The sequence below is a fragment of the Sphaerodactylus townsendi genome, linkage group LG04 (genome assembly GCF_021028975.2).
Source record: "Sphaerodactylus townsendi isolate TG3544 linkage group LG04, MPM_Stown_v2.3, whole genome shotgun sequence".
Lineage (NCBI taxonomy): Eukaryota > Metazoa > Chordata > Lepidosauria > Squamata > Sphaerodactylidae > Sphaerodactylus > Sphaerodactylus townsendi.
The window spans coordinates 23,665,603-23,682,392 of NC_059428.1; the positions used below are offsets into that span (position 1 = coordinate 23,665,603).

Below are 16,790 nucleotides of genomic sequence, written 5' to 3' on the forward strand. Positions count from 1 at the left end.
AACTGAAGACACACAGTCACCAGTGCAGTTCTATTTATTGCTATCTACTGACAAAGTGCTTCGCCAGACCACAGGTGTTTTCAGGCACACATCACTCTGTTGTCTGTGCTATCTATATACAAAAATGGTACCAATCAGGTGCCCTTACCTTATCAGGTTTTGCACACGGTACATGTTGTGCACTCAGCCCTAATGTGCACACGGCACCTGCTGGAAGGAGGGTCCAGCTGTCATTTAGATTTTGCTCATCTAAACACATGTTCTGACACCCCTTCCAAAATCGGTATGACAGTATTTACATATTTACAACATTGACAGACACCACATTTAGCTGTTCACACAGTAGCTCATATTTTTCTTTTGCAGTAGGTTTAGTCAAGGCATCAGCTACATTCAGTTTAGAATCCACATATTGCAGTTTAATGAACCCACTCTGTACCAGTTCACGAACATGTTCATACTTGACACCTATATATTTTGTTCTGGCTTTTAAGTTCTCGGTCCTAATGTGCACACGGCACCTGCTAGAAGGAGGGTCCAGCTGTCATTTAGATTTTGCTCATCTAAACACATGTTCTGACAAAGATGGACAGGAAAATGCTATGCTTCTCCTTGCAGTGAAAGTGGAGGAAACAACAGCCAAATCCACTGAGTGAGGATCAGTAGTGGATTGAGGGAAAGGCAAGATTTGAAGATGAGAAGAGGTCAAACATCATGGAGCAAATGCACATATCACGCTGCTTTTTAGTGATGTACCTTTACTGGTTTTCAATGGCTTACTCATTCAGCTGTGAATATTCAAATGTTAACAATTAACTGCTGAGAAATCAAGAACTGGACATGTAGTTGTAGACTAATTTTATTGGGGCATGAGCTTTGGAGAGCATATTCCAGATAGAAGATGAGAAGATAGTAGGCATACATGGTGAGAAGGTGGTAATTATACATGGGCTACTACTGGATAAACTACATTAATTAAAAAAATCATTGGAATGCAAAACACAAATCCAGCGACAACACGGCTAACTGTTTTCTCATTGATGTTTTATCACATGCATTATTGGAAGACCTTAGATCTTTTCTTACATCTCTAATTTACTAAATCCCAAGTGGCAGTTTTATGAAAAGATGCTCAACGGTCTGTAGCTGGTCATAAATACCCATGTTTCAAGTGAACTTATTTCTATGCTGTACCCAGTGACACCTCTCCTACTAAAAAAAAGAAAGAACTATGTTTTGATTTGTTCAGCCAGAAGAAACTCAGACTCAACATAACGTAGATTTGGCCATGCTTCTGATCCAAACAGCACACAAGTTTCCACGCTATCAGATGTTACTATATTTTGTAATATCTTTGAATGACACAACTTCTGTATGAATAAAATTGCTTGTGACTTAACAGCCTAACAGAGAATTTGCTTGCAAAGTGCAGATGATTCCTTTATGGCTGATGCTGTATTCCAATTGGACAGATCCACAGAAGAAAAAAAGGGAATCTGCAAGAAAGGGGATAAGTTAAAAGTTGTGTGATTTAATGGTTGTTATGAGACCATCCTTTGTCAATTTCACCCCTTGCTCACAGAAAGTGATGTTCAGCCAGGGGGCATTCATTGAAAATGCTGGGGGGGAAGAATTAGGACTAATAAAAGGAAACACTTCTTCACGCAACGTGTGATTGGTGTTTGGAATATGCTGCCACAGGAGGTGGTGATGGCCACTAACCTGGATAGCTTTAAAAAGGGTTTGGACAGATTTATGGAGGAGAAGTCAATCTATGGCTACCAATCTTGATCCTCCTTCATCTCAGATTGCAAATGCCTTAGCAGACCAGGTGCTCAGGAGCAGCAGCAGCAGAAGGCCGTTGCTTTCACATTCTGCATGTGAGCTCCCAAAGGCACCTGGTGGGCCACTGCGAGTAGCAGAATGCTGGACTAGATGGACTCTGGTCTGATCCAGCAGGCTAGTTCTTATGTTCTTATGTTCAGCTGCTGGGTTTAAATACAAAGATCATGTGGCACCTTATAATGAACGTAGCATAAACTTCCATGGGACAGAGCCCCCTTCATCAGATGCAGTGAAGATGAAATCTCAATGGTCTTTAACAGCCAAATAATATTCCCTGAATGATATACTCAACTGTACATGGTTAGGAACTAGAGAAACCGTGGAGAGATGCAGTCTAGCAAGCAAGAGAGAAATAAATCTGAGTTTTACTGCCTCAGGGGAATGAGGAACATCAGTGTGCATGTGCGTGTGAGCGTGATTATAAGCCTTGTTATGCACTTTTAATCTGCCTCATGGTGAGTGTACATTCCATTCAGTGCAGAGTTTTGAAGGGAGCAGGGAAAAAGTACAGGGAAATTGAAGCAGCCAGAGCATTCACCTAGCTCAGTGATGGCGAACCTTTTCAAGACCGAGTGCTCAAATTGCAACCCAAAACCCACTTATTTATCGCAAAGTGCCAACACAGCAATTCAACCTGAATACTGAGGTTTTAGTTTAGAAAAAATGGTTGGCTCCAAGGTTACTCGGGAGTAAGCTTGGTGGTAGTCGGTGGCTTTGCTTTGAAGCAACCGTGCAACTCTTCCAACAGGTGAATCACGATCCTAGGAGGGTTTACTCAGAAGCAAGCCCCATTGCCAGCAACCGAGCTTACTCCCAGGTAAAGGATCGCGCTTTAGTACTTCGCATGAAAATCAGTGGGGTTTAACAGCGCTTAACAGGGTTACCTACATTGCTTCCCCAAAACTAGGTCTTAGGTTTAATGCTAATAATCGAGCCCAGTGGCCCAGGCCAACCTAGATATGTCTGCGGGGGGGGGGGGAGCACTCTGTTTGCACATGCCCACAGAGGGCTCTGAGTGCCACCTCTGGCACCTGTGCCATAGGTTTGCCACCACTGACTTAGCTAACTCCATGTTTGCCACCTTCTCCCACCCACAAAGGTGTCCACTCCTCCACAGGCACTTCTGGGGGATCAGTGGCGCAACATTTAAAGAGAAAAAATGCCTGCATTCCATCATGGTAAAAATGGAATATTAAAAGTTTTTTTAAATGTAAAAGGGTGCAAAAAAGGCAGCAATCACTGTAGCTACCTTAAATGATCTGGAAGCTGGGACGGGGACAGGGAATGGTGCCATGACTGAGGCATTATTTGATTATGTCACAGCAGAAGTGCGTATGACTGGCACATTGTATTATTGTCTTTAAGAGGACATGACTTTCTGTGCCTGGGTGCCTATTTAAACACCTTTTCAATCATTGATCTCACTCATAAAAAGGGGTTATAATGACAATTTGTAGCCTGGTAGCTAAACACTGTATCACTGTAGTCTTTTGACCACTGGGGAAGGCCAGTTAGACGAAACACTTATGTTTTTAAGGGTCAAACAAGTATCCCATAGGACACTTCTGTATATTATAATTGTGATATTGTCTGTACAGAGTAGGCTATTATGGGCCTTTTACAAGTATAGTTGATTTTAATTTATAATAAATACATATTTTTTTCATATTTTAGCAGTTTTATATTTAGTGTCCCCGTTACCAATTTCTCAACCTTTTAGGTACTCAATTCTAGTTTTGGAATTCTTCCTTCTTCACTTGTACTTCTTGCGTGTAGCTTTAGAAATGTGGGGAGTTCCCACTGTGGAGCAGGCAACCTTGGGGTAAGCAGGGCATGCATAATAGGCCCATGACTGTGCATGTATCTGTCTGCCCAAGGATGATGCACAATTCATGATCTGTTCTTGTCTGAATGACTATATACCAACAAATTAGCACATCCATATGTTGGGATTTCACCGACTGGCAATGAGGACTTCACTTAACAAATTCCAGCTTCTCTGCAACAAAGTAAACATATTTTTTTCCCTATGGGAAATTATTACCATTCTGTTGATATGCTGCATCAACCCTGTCCACGAGTCCGGGAAATTCCTCCTTTGCTAATTTAGGGTAGCCATGATCCATAGACTGAAGTCTCTCATTGTAGCTGGAATAACAAAGTGAATAAGAAACAGGGCATGAGTCTTGCGACATATTCCATGTAGTTTTGGGGAGCCTCAGAACGAGAGGCAACTTTTCCTTCTAACAAAAAGAGGCAAACAAAAGTAAAAGAGCTGCTGATCAGTTTGAATACTGTCCATGACGGGCAAGAAGTTAGAGATGTTGGTAATGTTTAGCACGAGATGTTGAACGAGCAGTGGGGACAGCTCCCAGTGTGTTTGGGGAGACATATAACCGATTTATTCATTTATTTCCTTCACATATGGCCCGCCTTCCTCGCCAAGAATCAAGCTGGATTACAAAAACTTTTTTTTAAAAAAACAGGTAGCATAAAACATCCAGTAAGCTATGCAATAGGAGTAGGATTACAGAGCTGGATTTTTTTTTAAAAAAAGAAACAATGCTTAAGGCATGACATACCATAATGCAGAGAGTGGATTACTAAGGTAGAAAACAATGCAATAAAATCAAGGTAATCTGGACAATAGACATTACAGTAGACTATCGACCCAATCCAAAGGGGGGCCCCCCATAGCCTTCCCCAGTGGTGGGAGGTAGTACTAATGCCGCTCAACCGTCCCTGCACCATGTTGTTGCTGCTGACATAGCAAGGGCAGTCCGGGGGTGTAGCTGGGCACCGGTGGCCAGGGCTTCAAACTTACACCACCTTTCCAATGGCATAAGTCAATTAAGCACAATGGAAGCTTCCTGGCAGTGGGGAGGCATGTTTGCATTTTTAGCCCCCCTATGCAGCTGGAAATGTGGAGCGCCAGTGTGGCTGCGGTGCCACATCTACCTCCGCCACCCCCCCCCCCACCCCCCGCGTAGATGGCGTAGCCCAGTTTGGTTCCATTATAAAAGTATCCCCCTGAGTTTTCCGTATACTACACTTCCAATCCTGTAATAGAAATACTCTCCAGAACTTTTCTGTTTTGAAAATTCTGCGGAATGATAGAAGTGTAGGATTCGCCTGATCTCTTCAAGTTGTTCAAGGTAGGAACCATTAGATAAAATGCTTGGTATGTGCTGTTGCTGATCCCAGAAGACAGCTCTTATTCCTTTGTAGACTCAGCTGATCTGGTCACATGGATCCATGCCACTGTATCCTCAAATCTGGACTACTGTAATGTATTCTACTTGGGTCTCCACTTAAAGTCAACTTGGAAACTCCAGTTGTCACAACCCCCTGTATCAAGGTTGCCATCAAGAGCTAGGAGGAGCAGGCATATCACACCCTTCTTCAGTCACATTATTGGTTACCAAATCAGAGGAAAGGTGAGTATACATTTGTGTATCAAGTGAACCAATATTCTGTTGCTTTCACGCACATTGTAAAATACACTTTCAATGCACTTCAGCAATCGCTTGCAACTGGATTTTTCTGTGTGAAAGAGGAAAATCTAGTTGCAAAGGATCGCTAAAGAACATTGTTATCTAATATGTGTGACAGCTTCGGCTTGGAGACTTGTTTTGTAGTATTTATGTAATAAACAGAGTCAGGCAAAGGAGTCAGGTAGAAGTACCCATACTTCCTATAATTCTTCAACGAGCAGAAGACATCAGCAGAAAATTGTTGTATTAAGATGCTCTCAGATAAGGAACATGTACTTCTTTGTGTTCACCAGAATCTCTTAAGACAATCTGGGGAATCTTGTAGACTTCTGTTTTGCTGCTGTTTCAGATTTGCCGTTCTGCAATCGGTACTATTCCATATATGACAAATAGAAACATTAGATTTGTGAGTGACAAGGGTTTACAGCAGGGGTCTTCAAACTATGGCCCTCCAGATGTTCACGAACTACAATTCTCATCAGCCCTGCCACTTAGCCATGCTGGCAGGGGCTGATGGGAATTGTAGTCCATGAACATCTGGAGGGCCATAGTTTGAAGACCCCTGGTTTACAGTATTGTTCTAAGCAAGCAACTGCTACGCGGGACCCGTTAACAGAATATTTGAAATGTTAACTTCCAATACATATATTGAAGTAGCAGAGTCATTGCTGATTCTGATAGCACAGTGCTTAATTAGATAAAATACAATGAAAACTGATGAATTTTTATAAGGCTGTGTCTTTGGAATAGTTTCCTTGCCGTGCCAGACAGCCTTTGCCCAGTCATATATGATGGATGTGCTTTGTGAGGAGAAAACCAATCTTGAGTCAATTGTTCAAAACACAAATTGTGACAGAAAGTTTCAGGAAAGGAAGGCAATGGGCTAAAGGAAACCTGGAATAGATTTACCTTGCGAAAGATCCATGGTGAGAGAACTGAGCTCCACATAAACCACAGAATCATGAGCAATGCCACACAAAGTGCTGTAACGGATTGTAACAATGTAAACAGACTGTACCATCATCACAGAGAAAGACCTTCTGCTGGGTTCAGACCCTTTAAAGTGCATCTGGCTAACATTTATGGGCATGAACACAGATTAAATGAGCCACATCCTTTATATTCCCACTTCCTTCCTACCTCCATATCTCGTCTCCAGTGAAAAACTTTGTCCTTCCACTCTTTACATCATGAAATGCAGCATCTATCTTTTGTACTCTGCTTGGGAATCTGAGCTCAGACAGTTTCCGGGGATAGCCAGGAAGTATATCATAGCCTTTCACAGCCCAAAATGTATTTCCTATAGAAAAGGAAATGTATTATTACATAAATAAATGATTCACATAATGATAATAAAATTATAGAGATAATTATATAATAGGGCTTGACACAGCAGTTTTTCTTAGTTCTGTTCCCCAAGAATGTGTTGTTATTGCCTACAATACAGAACATGGAAGAAAATATGGGAGCAGTACTCAGCTTGTCTACTCAGAAGTAAGTCCCATGTAATTTAGTGGGGCTTACTCCCAGGAAAGTGTCTTTAGGATTGTAGCCTAAGAGTAGCAAAGCTACCACCAGGGAATCGACCGTCTGAGGCTCTTCCCATTGAGTTCTTTCCCTTTGCCTGTGATATCTCTACCTCAATTGCAAATACAGGGGAAAAAATCAAAGGAAAAATAGACAAGGAATGCACATTCTGAAATTCCAAATCAAAAATATACCAGAAAAAATGCCTTTTCAAGTCAGCATGTGTATATGTGGAATGAAAAACTAAATTACAGAATTTTCCAGAGTTACAAAATGTTTTGGTGGAACAGGGGATATTTCCAGAGATCTAGAGCTGGAATCTGGAGAGAAAATGGCACCATATTTGCAAGGAATCTCTCTCATAAAGATCCCTCAAATTTTAAGGGATTGGAGAAAGAAGTCCAAGTTTATGAACCCCTGAACAAGATATCCCCAATTATCCAGGCCTCTGTTATTCCCTATTGGGGAAAATACCATTCTTCTTTTTCCCTTTCAGTCTTGGAGGGTCTTTAGGAGAGGAAGACCTGGTTCCTTGCAAATATGGGTGCCATATCACCAAAAACAACATCCCTGGCCCACAGGAAACAATGGACCCAAAAATTCAGAACTCCAAAATAAAAACAAACTAGTACCACAATATCTGAAAACTCAATATCAGTGCCCTACCTTAAATGTAGATACAAAATTTTGCTGATTCTTTTCCAGTCCACACAAGGAAACCTGAGTTCCTTCATTCATGGTGTTCCTGTTCTCCTTTTGTCCATGTTCTGCTCCAGGACTGTCAAGTGAAGAGGCTATGCTTCCCCCAAGTATTCCCCCTCTTCTCTAGTCAAGCTGATTACTATATACATCTCCTATTCTGTTGTGTCCGATGAAGGGAGATTTGACTCCTGAAAGCTGTCGCCCTGGTCTCTAAGGCATTACTGGACTTAAACAACAAACTGAGGAGGTGTACTACGTAATGTATAAGGCAAAGGAAACGCATAGTACACTGGCTGGCTGCTAATAACTGTTCTTATTGACTGTATTTTTTACAACTTATATATTTTTTGAAACATTCTTATTATTATACTTGAAAACAATAACGCAATATATGGTGACAGCTGTAATATAATTCATAATATAATCTCATTGTAACGCATAGTCAGTCCTCATTCCTAAATTTCAAACGGAGCCGTACTCCTAATTATAAATTCCAAACGGGACCGCACAATGACAAGCCGAAGTCTCTATTTCCACTCTCTCTGGCTGATAGCAATCTCCGTGCTGTAGTTGATGGCCAGCACTGTTTAGAACAGGGGTCTGCAACATGGACTACAATTCCCATCAGCCCCTGCCAGTATGACCAATAGGATTTGTAGTCCATGAACATCTGGAGAGCTGCAGGTTGCAGACCCCTGGTTTAGAAGGAGGAACAAGCAGGAGTCTCCAAGCTGCAATCTCCGTGCTGCTGTTAATGACCAGCACTGTCTAAAAAAAATGTCTTCCCAGCAATTTATAATTCCATAGAGGGCTGAGGACATAGAGAAATCCCTTGTTGGAAAAAAGAGGGGCTGAAGCTCTAATATTCCCCCTTCCCCATACCTGTGTCAGAGCTCATCAACTGTGACAGGGTAAACTGACGTGATTTTGGGTCGGAAGCTTCATCTCAGCTTCATCTCTAATGTCTATAGGGTACAGTACTTGAACAGGAAAGGATATGGTAAGATGCTGGCAAAAACATGGTCTAGGACACCTTCGAAAGATTTTTTTTAAAACTAGAAGTGCCAGTAATCTCAGCTGGAGTTATTTACATGCACAATGCTCACACTGGTACTTATAGGCCTTTCTTAAGTTAACATGAATAGGTTCAGGTCATGAGCATTTCTCATGAATGAGCCTTTCTGTGGTTATAGAATTTATGATCTGTCCTATTTAACATGAATGTTCTGCTCTAGAAGGGTCTTTGAACAATGAGGGGTATGGAACTCAATTGTGACTCATCCAGAATTGCCTTTGCAGTTCAGGGACAAAAGAAAAATGTTTCCAGTATCCTAGATGTACAAAGATCAGGATTTTGTATATCAGTGACGTTGGAAATTTATTTTGAAGTTTACCAAAGAAGTGGATTACCGTAAAAGGATAACCTTAGATGCCCTTATTGCAATACAAAGAAAGGTACCTTAAAAGATTCACATCAAGGGAGCGACAGAAACATATCTTCAAAACCAAAAGAAGAGTGCCAGAAACATGCTACATTACAAACGAAAACAGGCTGTCTGCAGTGTAACAACATTCAAGAAGAGCTACATTATCCTCTTTCAGAGCTTACTGTGAGATGTGTGAATGCAAGAACTGCCATATTGAAGTGCTTTTCTATCAATGCAGTTGTATATAAGATTTTCAATAAATAAACAAACACCAGATCTTTATTTTTTAATGGGCACTTCTAACCTGGACCTCTCAGCTCTAGACAGCTCTAGACAGAAGTGCAAACTTTGAACAACTTGGTCACCTGATAAAATGGCTACAGACATTAATGAATGGGGGGAGAACTGAGTAGAAAGGCTAATATGAAGGACCTAACAGTGTTCACCTGTAAATATGAAGATAAGGTCCTCATCTGGAAGGCTGTAAGCAGCATCAACTTGGTCTGGAACTCCTGACCAAAGTGAATGAATGACAACCCAACCTTGACTAGACATCTGAGCACTATGATGCCACATGAATCTGGTTGAGAAAGGAAAAAGAGCAATGATAGCCTTTGCAAGGGTACTCCCAGCCAAACTCAGCCAAACTAGTGTATAAAGCCAATATAAATTAAGATATTTGAGGCAGGAGCGAAGGATCTTGATTGAAGCCCAGACAAGACTGGATGATGACAATAATTCCCCAGTCATGATTCAAGGCAGATTTGCAAGGGGAAAACACAAAGAGGGGAATCACAGTTTCTACTGTTGCTGTAAGACTGGAACAGCACTGCTTATAGATTGCCCTGTGGATGACTCACCTGACCTTCATTCCATTGCATATCTTCTCTATAACAGCATTTATTAATAGTAATTACAGAAAGATGGTGGTTAAAGATGAAAAAAAAGTGCAAATGGAGAATGCCACCTCTTTAAGTTTATTACCTATCCTTGAATATAATTTTCTCCCCGTGTAATTCTGCAATAGCATCTGCAGAGAAGTTTGGGTCACATCTACTAGGAACTTCGGCACTGACCATTCTCGTTCGTGGACCTGCAAGAATGGACAGAGGCCATTAGTTACTTCTGGCTCCCGATTCGTTCATTTTCTCGCTTTTGTCTTGGTTCTGAAATTCTGTCTGCCAGTACTTAGCCACCCTTTTGACTGAGAATGATATTGACAGACAGCCCTTGCTGAATGCATAGAACCCCAGGAGAACTAAGCCACGGCTCTTAGGAAATTCAGGTTTATGTATGAGCGGGGTACCATAAAGAGCTTGGATGCCTTCCACATCATCTTCCGGAAGGACAAAGTCCTTCAAGCCACTGTAGGTGTAAAGGGGGTACATCAGGGCTCTGGGATGGCTGGAGTGTTGTAGTCCCAAAGCATGGCCAAATTCATGGGCTGCAACTGCAAACAAATTAAAAGCTGGAAAAGAGAACAATTAAATGAGTTTTCAAGGTTCAGCATTACTCCCCATGAAAGCTAGGTTCCTATTCCGGCTGCCATACAAGTAAGATATGGGTTCCCCCTGCCTCTATTGTTCTTTTAATGTAAGTTTGATTTGCAATACATTATCAGTTGATGCTATTGAACTAAACTTCAACTGCCTATTTCTGCTCATTAAAGGGACAGGGTGTTTTTCTCCTGCCCAGTTAGCACATGTATGTGCATATGAAATAAAATCTGGTATACTTGTAAAATGCATTAAAACTTAGAGGTTTATAAACTGCGAATCCAGTGTTTCCCTACCTTTTTGAGGTCAGGGTACCCTTGACCTCACTCTTCATATCTCACGGTACTCCTGCCGCCACCCTCCACCTTCCCCTCCCATTGCCCCTGCTTGCCACCCCCCCACCCTCCCCTCCCAGGGTGAAGGGTAGCACTGGGGGGGCTGCTGACCTTGTGGCAGGCCCTGCCCCATGGGCCCGCTCCATGTCCTTGCTGGCACTGGTGGGAGACACCACAAAAATGAGGGGGGGCGGTAGTGTTGCCGCGGTACCCCTGGGACATGCTCACGGCCCCCCAGGGTACCACGGAATCCTGGTTGAGAATGGCTGTGCTAATCAAACAGCCCTCCCCTGGATAGCCAGGCTAGACCAATCTTACCCGATTTCTGGAGTTATGTAGGATCAACTCTGGTTAGCATTTGGGTGGGAGTCCCCAAGGAATACCAGAGTGACTATGCAAAGGCAGGCAATGGCAAACCACCTCTGAGCATCTTTTGACCAGAAAACCTCACCAGGGATCATCATAAGTCAGTGACTTGAAGGCAAAAAAACAAAACAAAAACATTCCTTTCACTACCTACACAAGACCTAAGAGGTTAGTCCAAGTGATTGTACTGGCCCAAAAGGCAGGATTATGTGCTGCTCCACAGTGGATTTGAAGACAGCACTTCCAGAAGTGGCATAGGAGGTTAAGAGCTCATGTATCTAATCTGGAGGAACCGGGTTTGATTCCCAGCTCTGCCGCTTGAGCTGTGGAGGCTTATCTGGGGAATTCAGATTAGCCTGTACACTTCCACACACGCCAGCTGGGTGACCTTGGGCTAGTCACAGCTCTTCTGAGCTCTCTCAGCCCCACCTACCTCACAGGGTGTTTGTTGTGAGGGGGGAAGGGCAAGGAGATTGTCAGCCCCTTTGAGTCTCCTGCAGGAGAGAAAGGGGGGATATAAATCCAAACTCTTCTTCTCTTCTTTATGTGTAAGTTCTCTTTCAGACAGTTTTTTAAACTTGCTTCTGCTTCTGAAGGCAAAGCAGGTTAATCAGCCCACATGAAAGGAACCAAACAGGTGACTACAATGCATATGCAATCTTAGGTCACCCCCCCCCCCCCAATCTTCTGAGACATCACAAGGGTTCCTGGAACACACGTATAGGATCAAGTGCTGCAACAACTCCTCAGCCCGCTTGTACAAAAGCATTAATGCCTGCCCTTATACCCAGTGGTATAGCAAGGAGGGTGGGGCACATAGCAGGGCTGCGCCCACCTTGCAACTGCGCCCCACCCCTGAACTCCATGTGGAGTTTAGGAGTGGTGCAGGCCCATTTGATGCTGGTCTCAGGTTGCCTGGGTCCAGCCCAGCAGGTCCTGCTCTCGAATTCCTCATGGACTTCAGAGGCAGGGTGAGCCTCACTGGCCAGCATTCAACTGTGTCCCTGCCCCAAACTCCATTGGGGGGGGGGGTTCAAGAGTGGAGGCAGTTGCAAGCAGGTGGAGCCCCAGCATGAGCCCCGGGCACCATTTTACAAAGCTAATAGAGGTTGTTCACCATTGCCTATCTCTACATAGCAATCCTAGACTTCCTTGGTGGTATCCCATCCAAGTCCTAACCAGGGCTGATCCTGTGTAGCTTCTGATATGTGACAAGGTCAGGCTGGGCTAGGCTATCCAGGTCAGCCCACATACCCACCCCCACCTCCATGCTTATTCCTTATTATTGGAGACTCTACAGATACAAAAATACTACATATTATCACCTCTAGAATCATTGGTCCAGGTCTCATCATCATCAAAGTGGACATCTCCACCAATATTGTCACCAGGAGGGAAAGCATGAGCCAGCTGGCCTGATGGCCCATCAAATGGAAAGAAGTCTCCATGGTCTAAAAAAACAAAATCACCGTAAGAACAATCAATTGTGATAAATAATGCAGTGTTTGTAATGACATTGTGCTGCTCTCACTAATGGGAACCCAAAGTGGTTTACAACATCATCTACTTGTGAGCTGTGTTAAGCTGAGAGACACATAAAGAGAGTCATCCAAACAGCACCCAGAAACTTTCCACAACAGGGCAGGGATCTGAATGTGGGTGTTGTGGATTTTCCAAGTGGTATGGCCATGTTCCAACCCGGAAAACCCACAACACCCTAATGATTCCGGCCGTGAAAACCTTCGGCACTACATTGATCTGAATGTGTGTCTTCCAGAGTCTCATCTGGCACTCTAACCACTGTACCCGTGGTGGTGAACCTTTGGCACTCCAGATGTTATGGACTACAATTCCCATCAGCCCCTGCCAGCATGGCCAATTGGCAGGGGCTGATGGGAATTGTAGTCCATAACATCTGGAGTGCCAAAGGTTCGCCACCACTGGACTATACCAAGGTGGCTCTGCAGTGTGGTGAATTAAATGTTGCTCTTTCATGTGAAAATCTGATTTACAACTTTAGGGTATTTTGTTAGTTAAGTATCTGGCCTACCTACTCCCACTACAGTGGGGATCAGAGCTTGAATTTGAGAGAATAATCACGGCATGAACACATCTTGCCTTCAGTCACCTTTCTTTCCAAAAGAGATCACAATGTCAGCTGTGCCATGTGAGAGCCTGGTGAAATGCAGAGGGGCGACGTCGCTCCATACTTTGAAGGCTTCTTGTATGGCTTGGTCTGTTTCTTCGCGACTTAGATCCAGAGTATAGTTCACAATTCTGTTTAAGTGACAGATGCCAAGTTACAAAACCTTTTTTTTTTTAGGTAGACTATAAGAGATATGGGGGTGGGGGAGAATTCTGACCTAGGAATTTTGACTATGATGTGAATAACATTTTGACTATGAGGTAAATAACATGATCAGAAGAAGAAGAAGAAGAAGAAGAAGAAGAAGAAGAAGAAGAAGAAGAAGAAGAAGAAGAAGAAGAAGAAGAAGAAGAAGAAGAAGAAGAAGAAGAAGAAGAAGAAGAAGAAGAAGAAGAGGAGGAGGAGGAGGAGGAGGAGGAGGAGGAGTTTGGATTTATATCCCCCCTGTAGGAGAGGGGGGATTATATCTCTCCTGTAGGAGAGCCAAAGGGGCTTACAATCTCCTTGCCCTTCCCCCCTCACAACAAACACCCTGTGAGGTGGGTGGGGCTGAGAGAGCTCAGAAGACTTCCAGTTTACTTGCAGTCCTCAAGGAAATGAGAGCAACGCGTGCTCTGGGTCATTAATAACAATATCATGAATTATTTATAAACTGCTTTAAAAGCCAGGCGCCCTACAATCAAAATTCAAAGTCAATAAAGCTTAAAACCTTTGTGACATTTGAGTAATTCCTTATATTGTTTAATAAAAACAAGAGGGCTGTTAAAAGTCACATTACCACAACCGATGTAAAAATTGATTTCTTCCCTTAAGAAAAAAATATATGGAGGCTGTGAATTATTTCATATTGGCTCTTCATGGAGCTTCTGTTCATTATTTGATAGTTTATTAAGTCATCACTTGAAAATATAACAGACGCCCCAAATCCCACCTTCCCCAGGTTACACTCCCAAAATCTCCAGGTATTTACTAACCCAGAGGTGGCAACCTTACTGTGTCCTAAATAGGTCTTATAGGTCTAAAAATAGGTCTTATGTGTGTGGTTCACTGGATCAAAGACAAAGGCCAAAATGCCCCGTTCAGAGGGCTGTAACCGATGTGCATGATACATGGAACTTTGCATATGAAATAGGCTGCCGTGGCTGGCAAGCACTGACAGTTGCATATATGGGCTACGGATTGTGGCCACCGTTTCTTTTCTAGGACACTTTTGTACATCCAGCATTCTCTAGATTTCATCCTGTAAAAATTACTGTGAAACCATCACTGCCGTGCTAACAAGGTTGCAGCCTTCTACGATCATGAAGAGTGTTAGTCTTTAAGGTGTCACCAGATTCCCATTTTGTTTTTCTGCAGTAGACTAACATGGCTGCTCCTAGGGTTGCCAACTTCAAGTTGGCGAATTCTTGGAAATTTTGGGTAGAACCTGAAGCGGTAGGTGTTTGGGAAGGGGAAGGACTTCAGTGGGGTATAAAGGCATACATTCCAGCCTCCAAAGTTGCCATTTTCTATATGGAAGCGGATCTTTGTCATCTGGAAATCTGTTATAATTCTGGGAAATCGTCAGGCGCTGCCTGGAGGTTGGCAACCCTAGACATTTCACTGACATTTCGTAATGGCCATGGTTCACGCCGCATCTCAAAAAGGATATTGAGGAGATAGAAAAAGTGCAGAGAAGGGCAATGAGGATGATTGAGGGACTGGAGCATCTTCCCTATGAGGAAAGGCTGCAGCGTTTGGGACTCTTTAGTTTGGAGAGGAGACGTCTGAGGGGGGATATGATTGAAGTCTATAAAATTATGCATGGGGTAGAAAATGTTGACAGAGAGAAATTTTTCTCTCTTTCTCACCATACTAGAACCAGGGGGCATTCATTGAAAATGCTGTGGGGAAGAATTAGGACTAATAAAAGGAAACACTTCTTCACGCAACGTGTGATGGGTGTTTGGAATACGCTGCCACAGGAGGTGGTGATGGCCACTAACCCAGATAGCTTTAAAAGGGGCTTGGACAGATTCATGGAGGAGAAGTCGATTTATGGTTACCATTCTTGATCATCTTTGATCTGAGATTGCAAATGCCTTAACAGACCAGGTGATTGGGAGCAACAGCCGCCGAAGGCCATTGCTTTCACATCCTGCATGTGAGCTCCCAAAGGCACCTGGTGGGCCACTGCGAGTAGCAGAGAGCTGGACTAGATGGACTCTGGTCTGATCCAGCTGGCTTGTTCTTATGTTCTTATGTTCTGGGCCTGGGTCAGCTTGAATCAAGCTGAAGCTGTTCTGTGGTGGATTCTTCCAATAAAACTGCTGATAATTACTGTGTAGTACTGACCTATACCAAAAAAATCCATCTGTTTCTTCAGAATCAGTGTCAGCATTAAGATTCGAGACATTGAGCTTTTGAAAATCAGTGCAAGGGGTGGGGAGGGGAGGGGGAGAGTGTTGATGTAGACAAGAAGACTGATATTTGCAAGAATTCAGTCTCCATGTAAAGATACAAAAAAGGAGAACAATAAACAAACTCATCTTACCTATATGTTAAATTCCATGTTGGCCATTTTATTTTCCTAGGGAACAAGTTGTAACCTGCCACATCAGGGACGCCACACCGTGGTTCTTTCATCAATTTAAGGGTGCCTGTGTCCAGTTGTCCAGTAGGGTCCAGGCCAAAAAACGACTGCATTCGCCTGAGCTGATGTGGCAGAGACTCTGTGCTTCTCTTCCGAACTGGTCCTTGACTGTAGTAGGCATCCAAATAGCTCTGGAGACACACAGGGAAGGGAACCATTATAGAAGAACAATATGAAGAAATGTTAAAGGGAATGGATGCATGTGCAAGTAGATAACCTCTGCAAATGGTAGATCGTCAACTGGATGAGCATCAGGTTCTAATGGTGCAGTCTTGGACAGTGGTAAAGGCAAGCCAAGAGCGAGAACACAGGAGGATAGAAAGACCGTGGAAACCAGATGTTTCATCTCTGCAGCTCTTAATGGTTTCAGGTTTGGTTGAAGTTCCTGACATAGATCATTTTTATAGTGTATGCAGCTAAAGATTTGACTCATCTCTTATCTGGAAGATAACAATGCGGCCTTCTTCCTATCCACGGGCAAAGGAGTTTGCATCATACTATTAATCGCCCCCCCAAAACATCATACTATTTATATACCAGCACTCCCCATACACCATACACAAAAAACGCTGACATTTTAAAAGCTCAGGTTAATTCAACAAAGCTAGTTGCTGACACTAGAACTTCCCTCTTGTTCAACCGAGAGAAATTATTTAATTTAGGCATGAGGACAGTTTTCATTTTCTGTTGATTTTTTAATGCTGCCCAAATAAAATCTAGTTAAACCATTACAGGTGGGGGTTTCCCTACCTTCCATTAAACACAGCACATGCACACAAAGGCTTCATGTTGGCCATTTCTGCACAGATTGTTCTAGCTT

General features: G+C 43.0%; 1 protein-coding gene across 1 annotated transcript; it reads right to left on the reverse strand.

Annotated features, from left to right (window-relative positions):
• Positions 1-862: 862 nt before the first annotated feature.
• Positions 863-16,056, reverse strand: LOC125431543 (collagenase 3-like). The gene is made up of 9 exons (XM_048494430.1): positions 15,872-16,056; positions 13,321-13,469; positions 12,518-12,643; positions 10,302-10,463; positions 9,980-10,088; positions 9,442-9,575; positions 6,480-6,639; positions 3,890-3,993; positions 863-1,496 (listed from the first exon to the last, which is right to left on the reverse strand). Exons 1-9 carry the CDS (start codon positions 16,021-16,023, stop codon positions 1,396-1,398), a joined length of 1,197 nt encoding a protein of 398 aa, XP_048350387.1. The 5' UTR covers positions 16,024-16,056; the 3' UTR covers positions 863-1,395.
• Between the last annotated feature and the right edge of the window lie 734 nt (positions 16,057-16,790).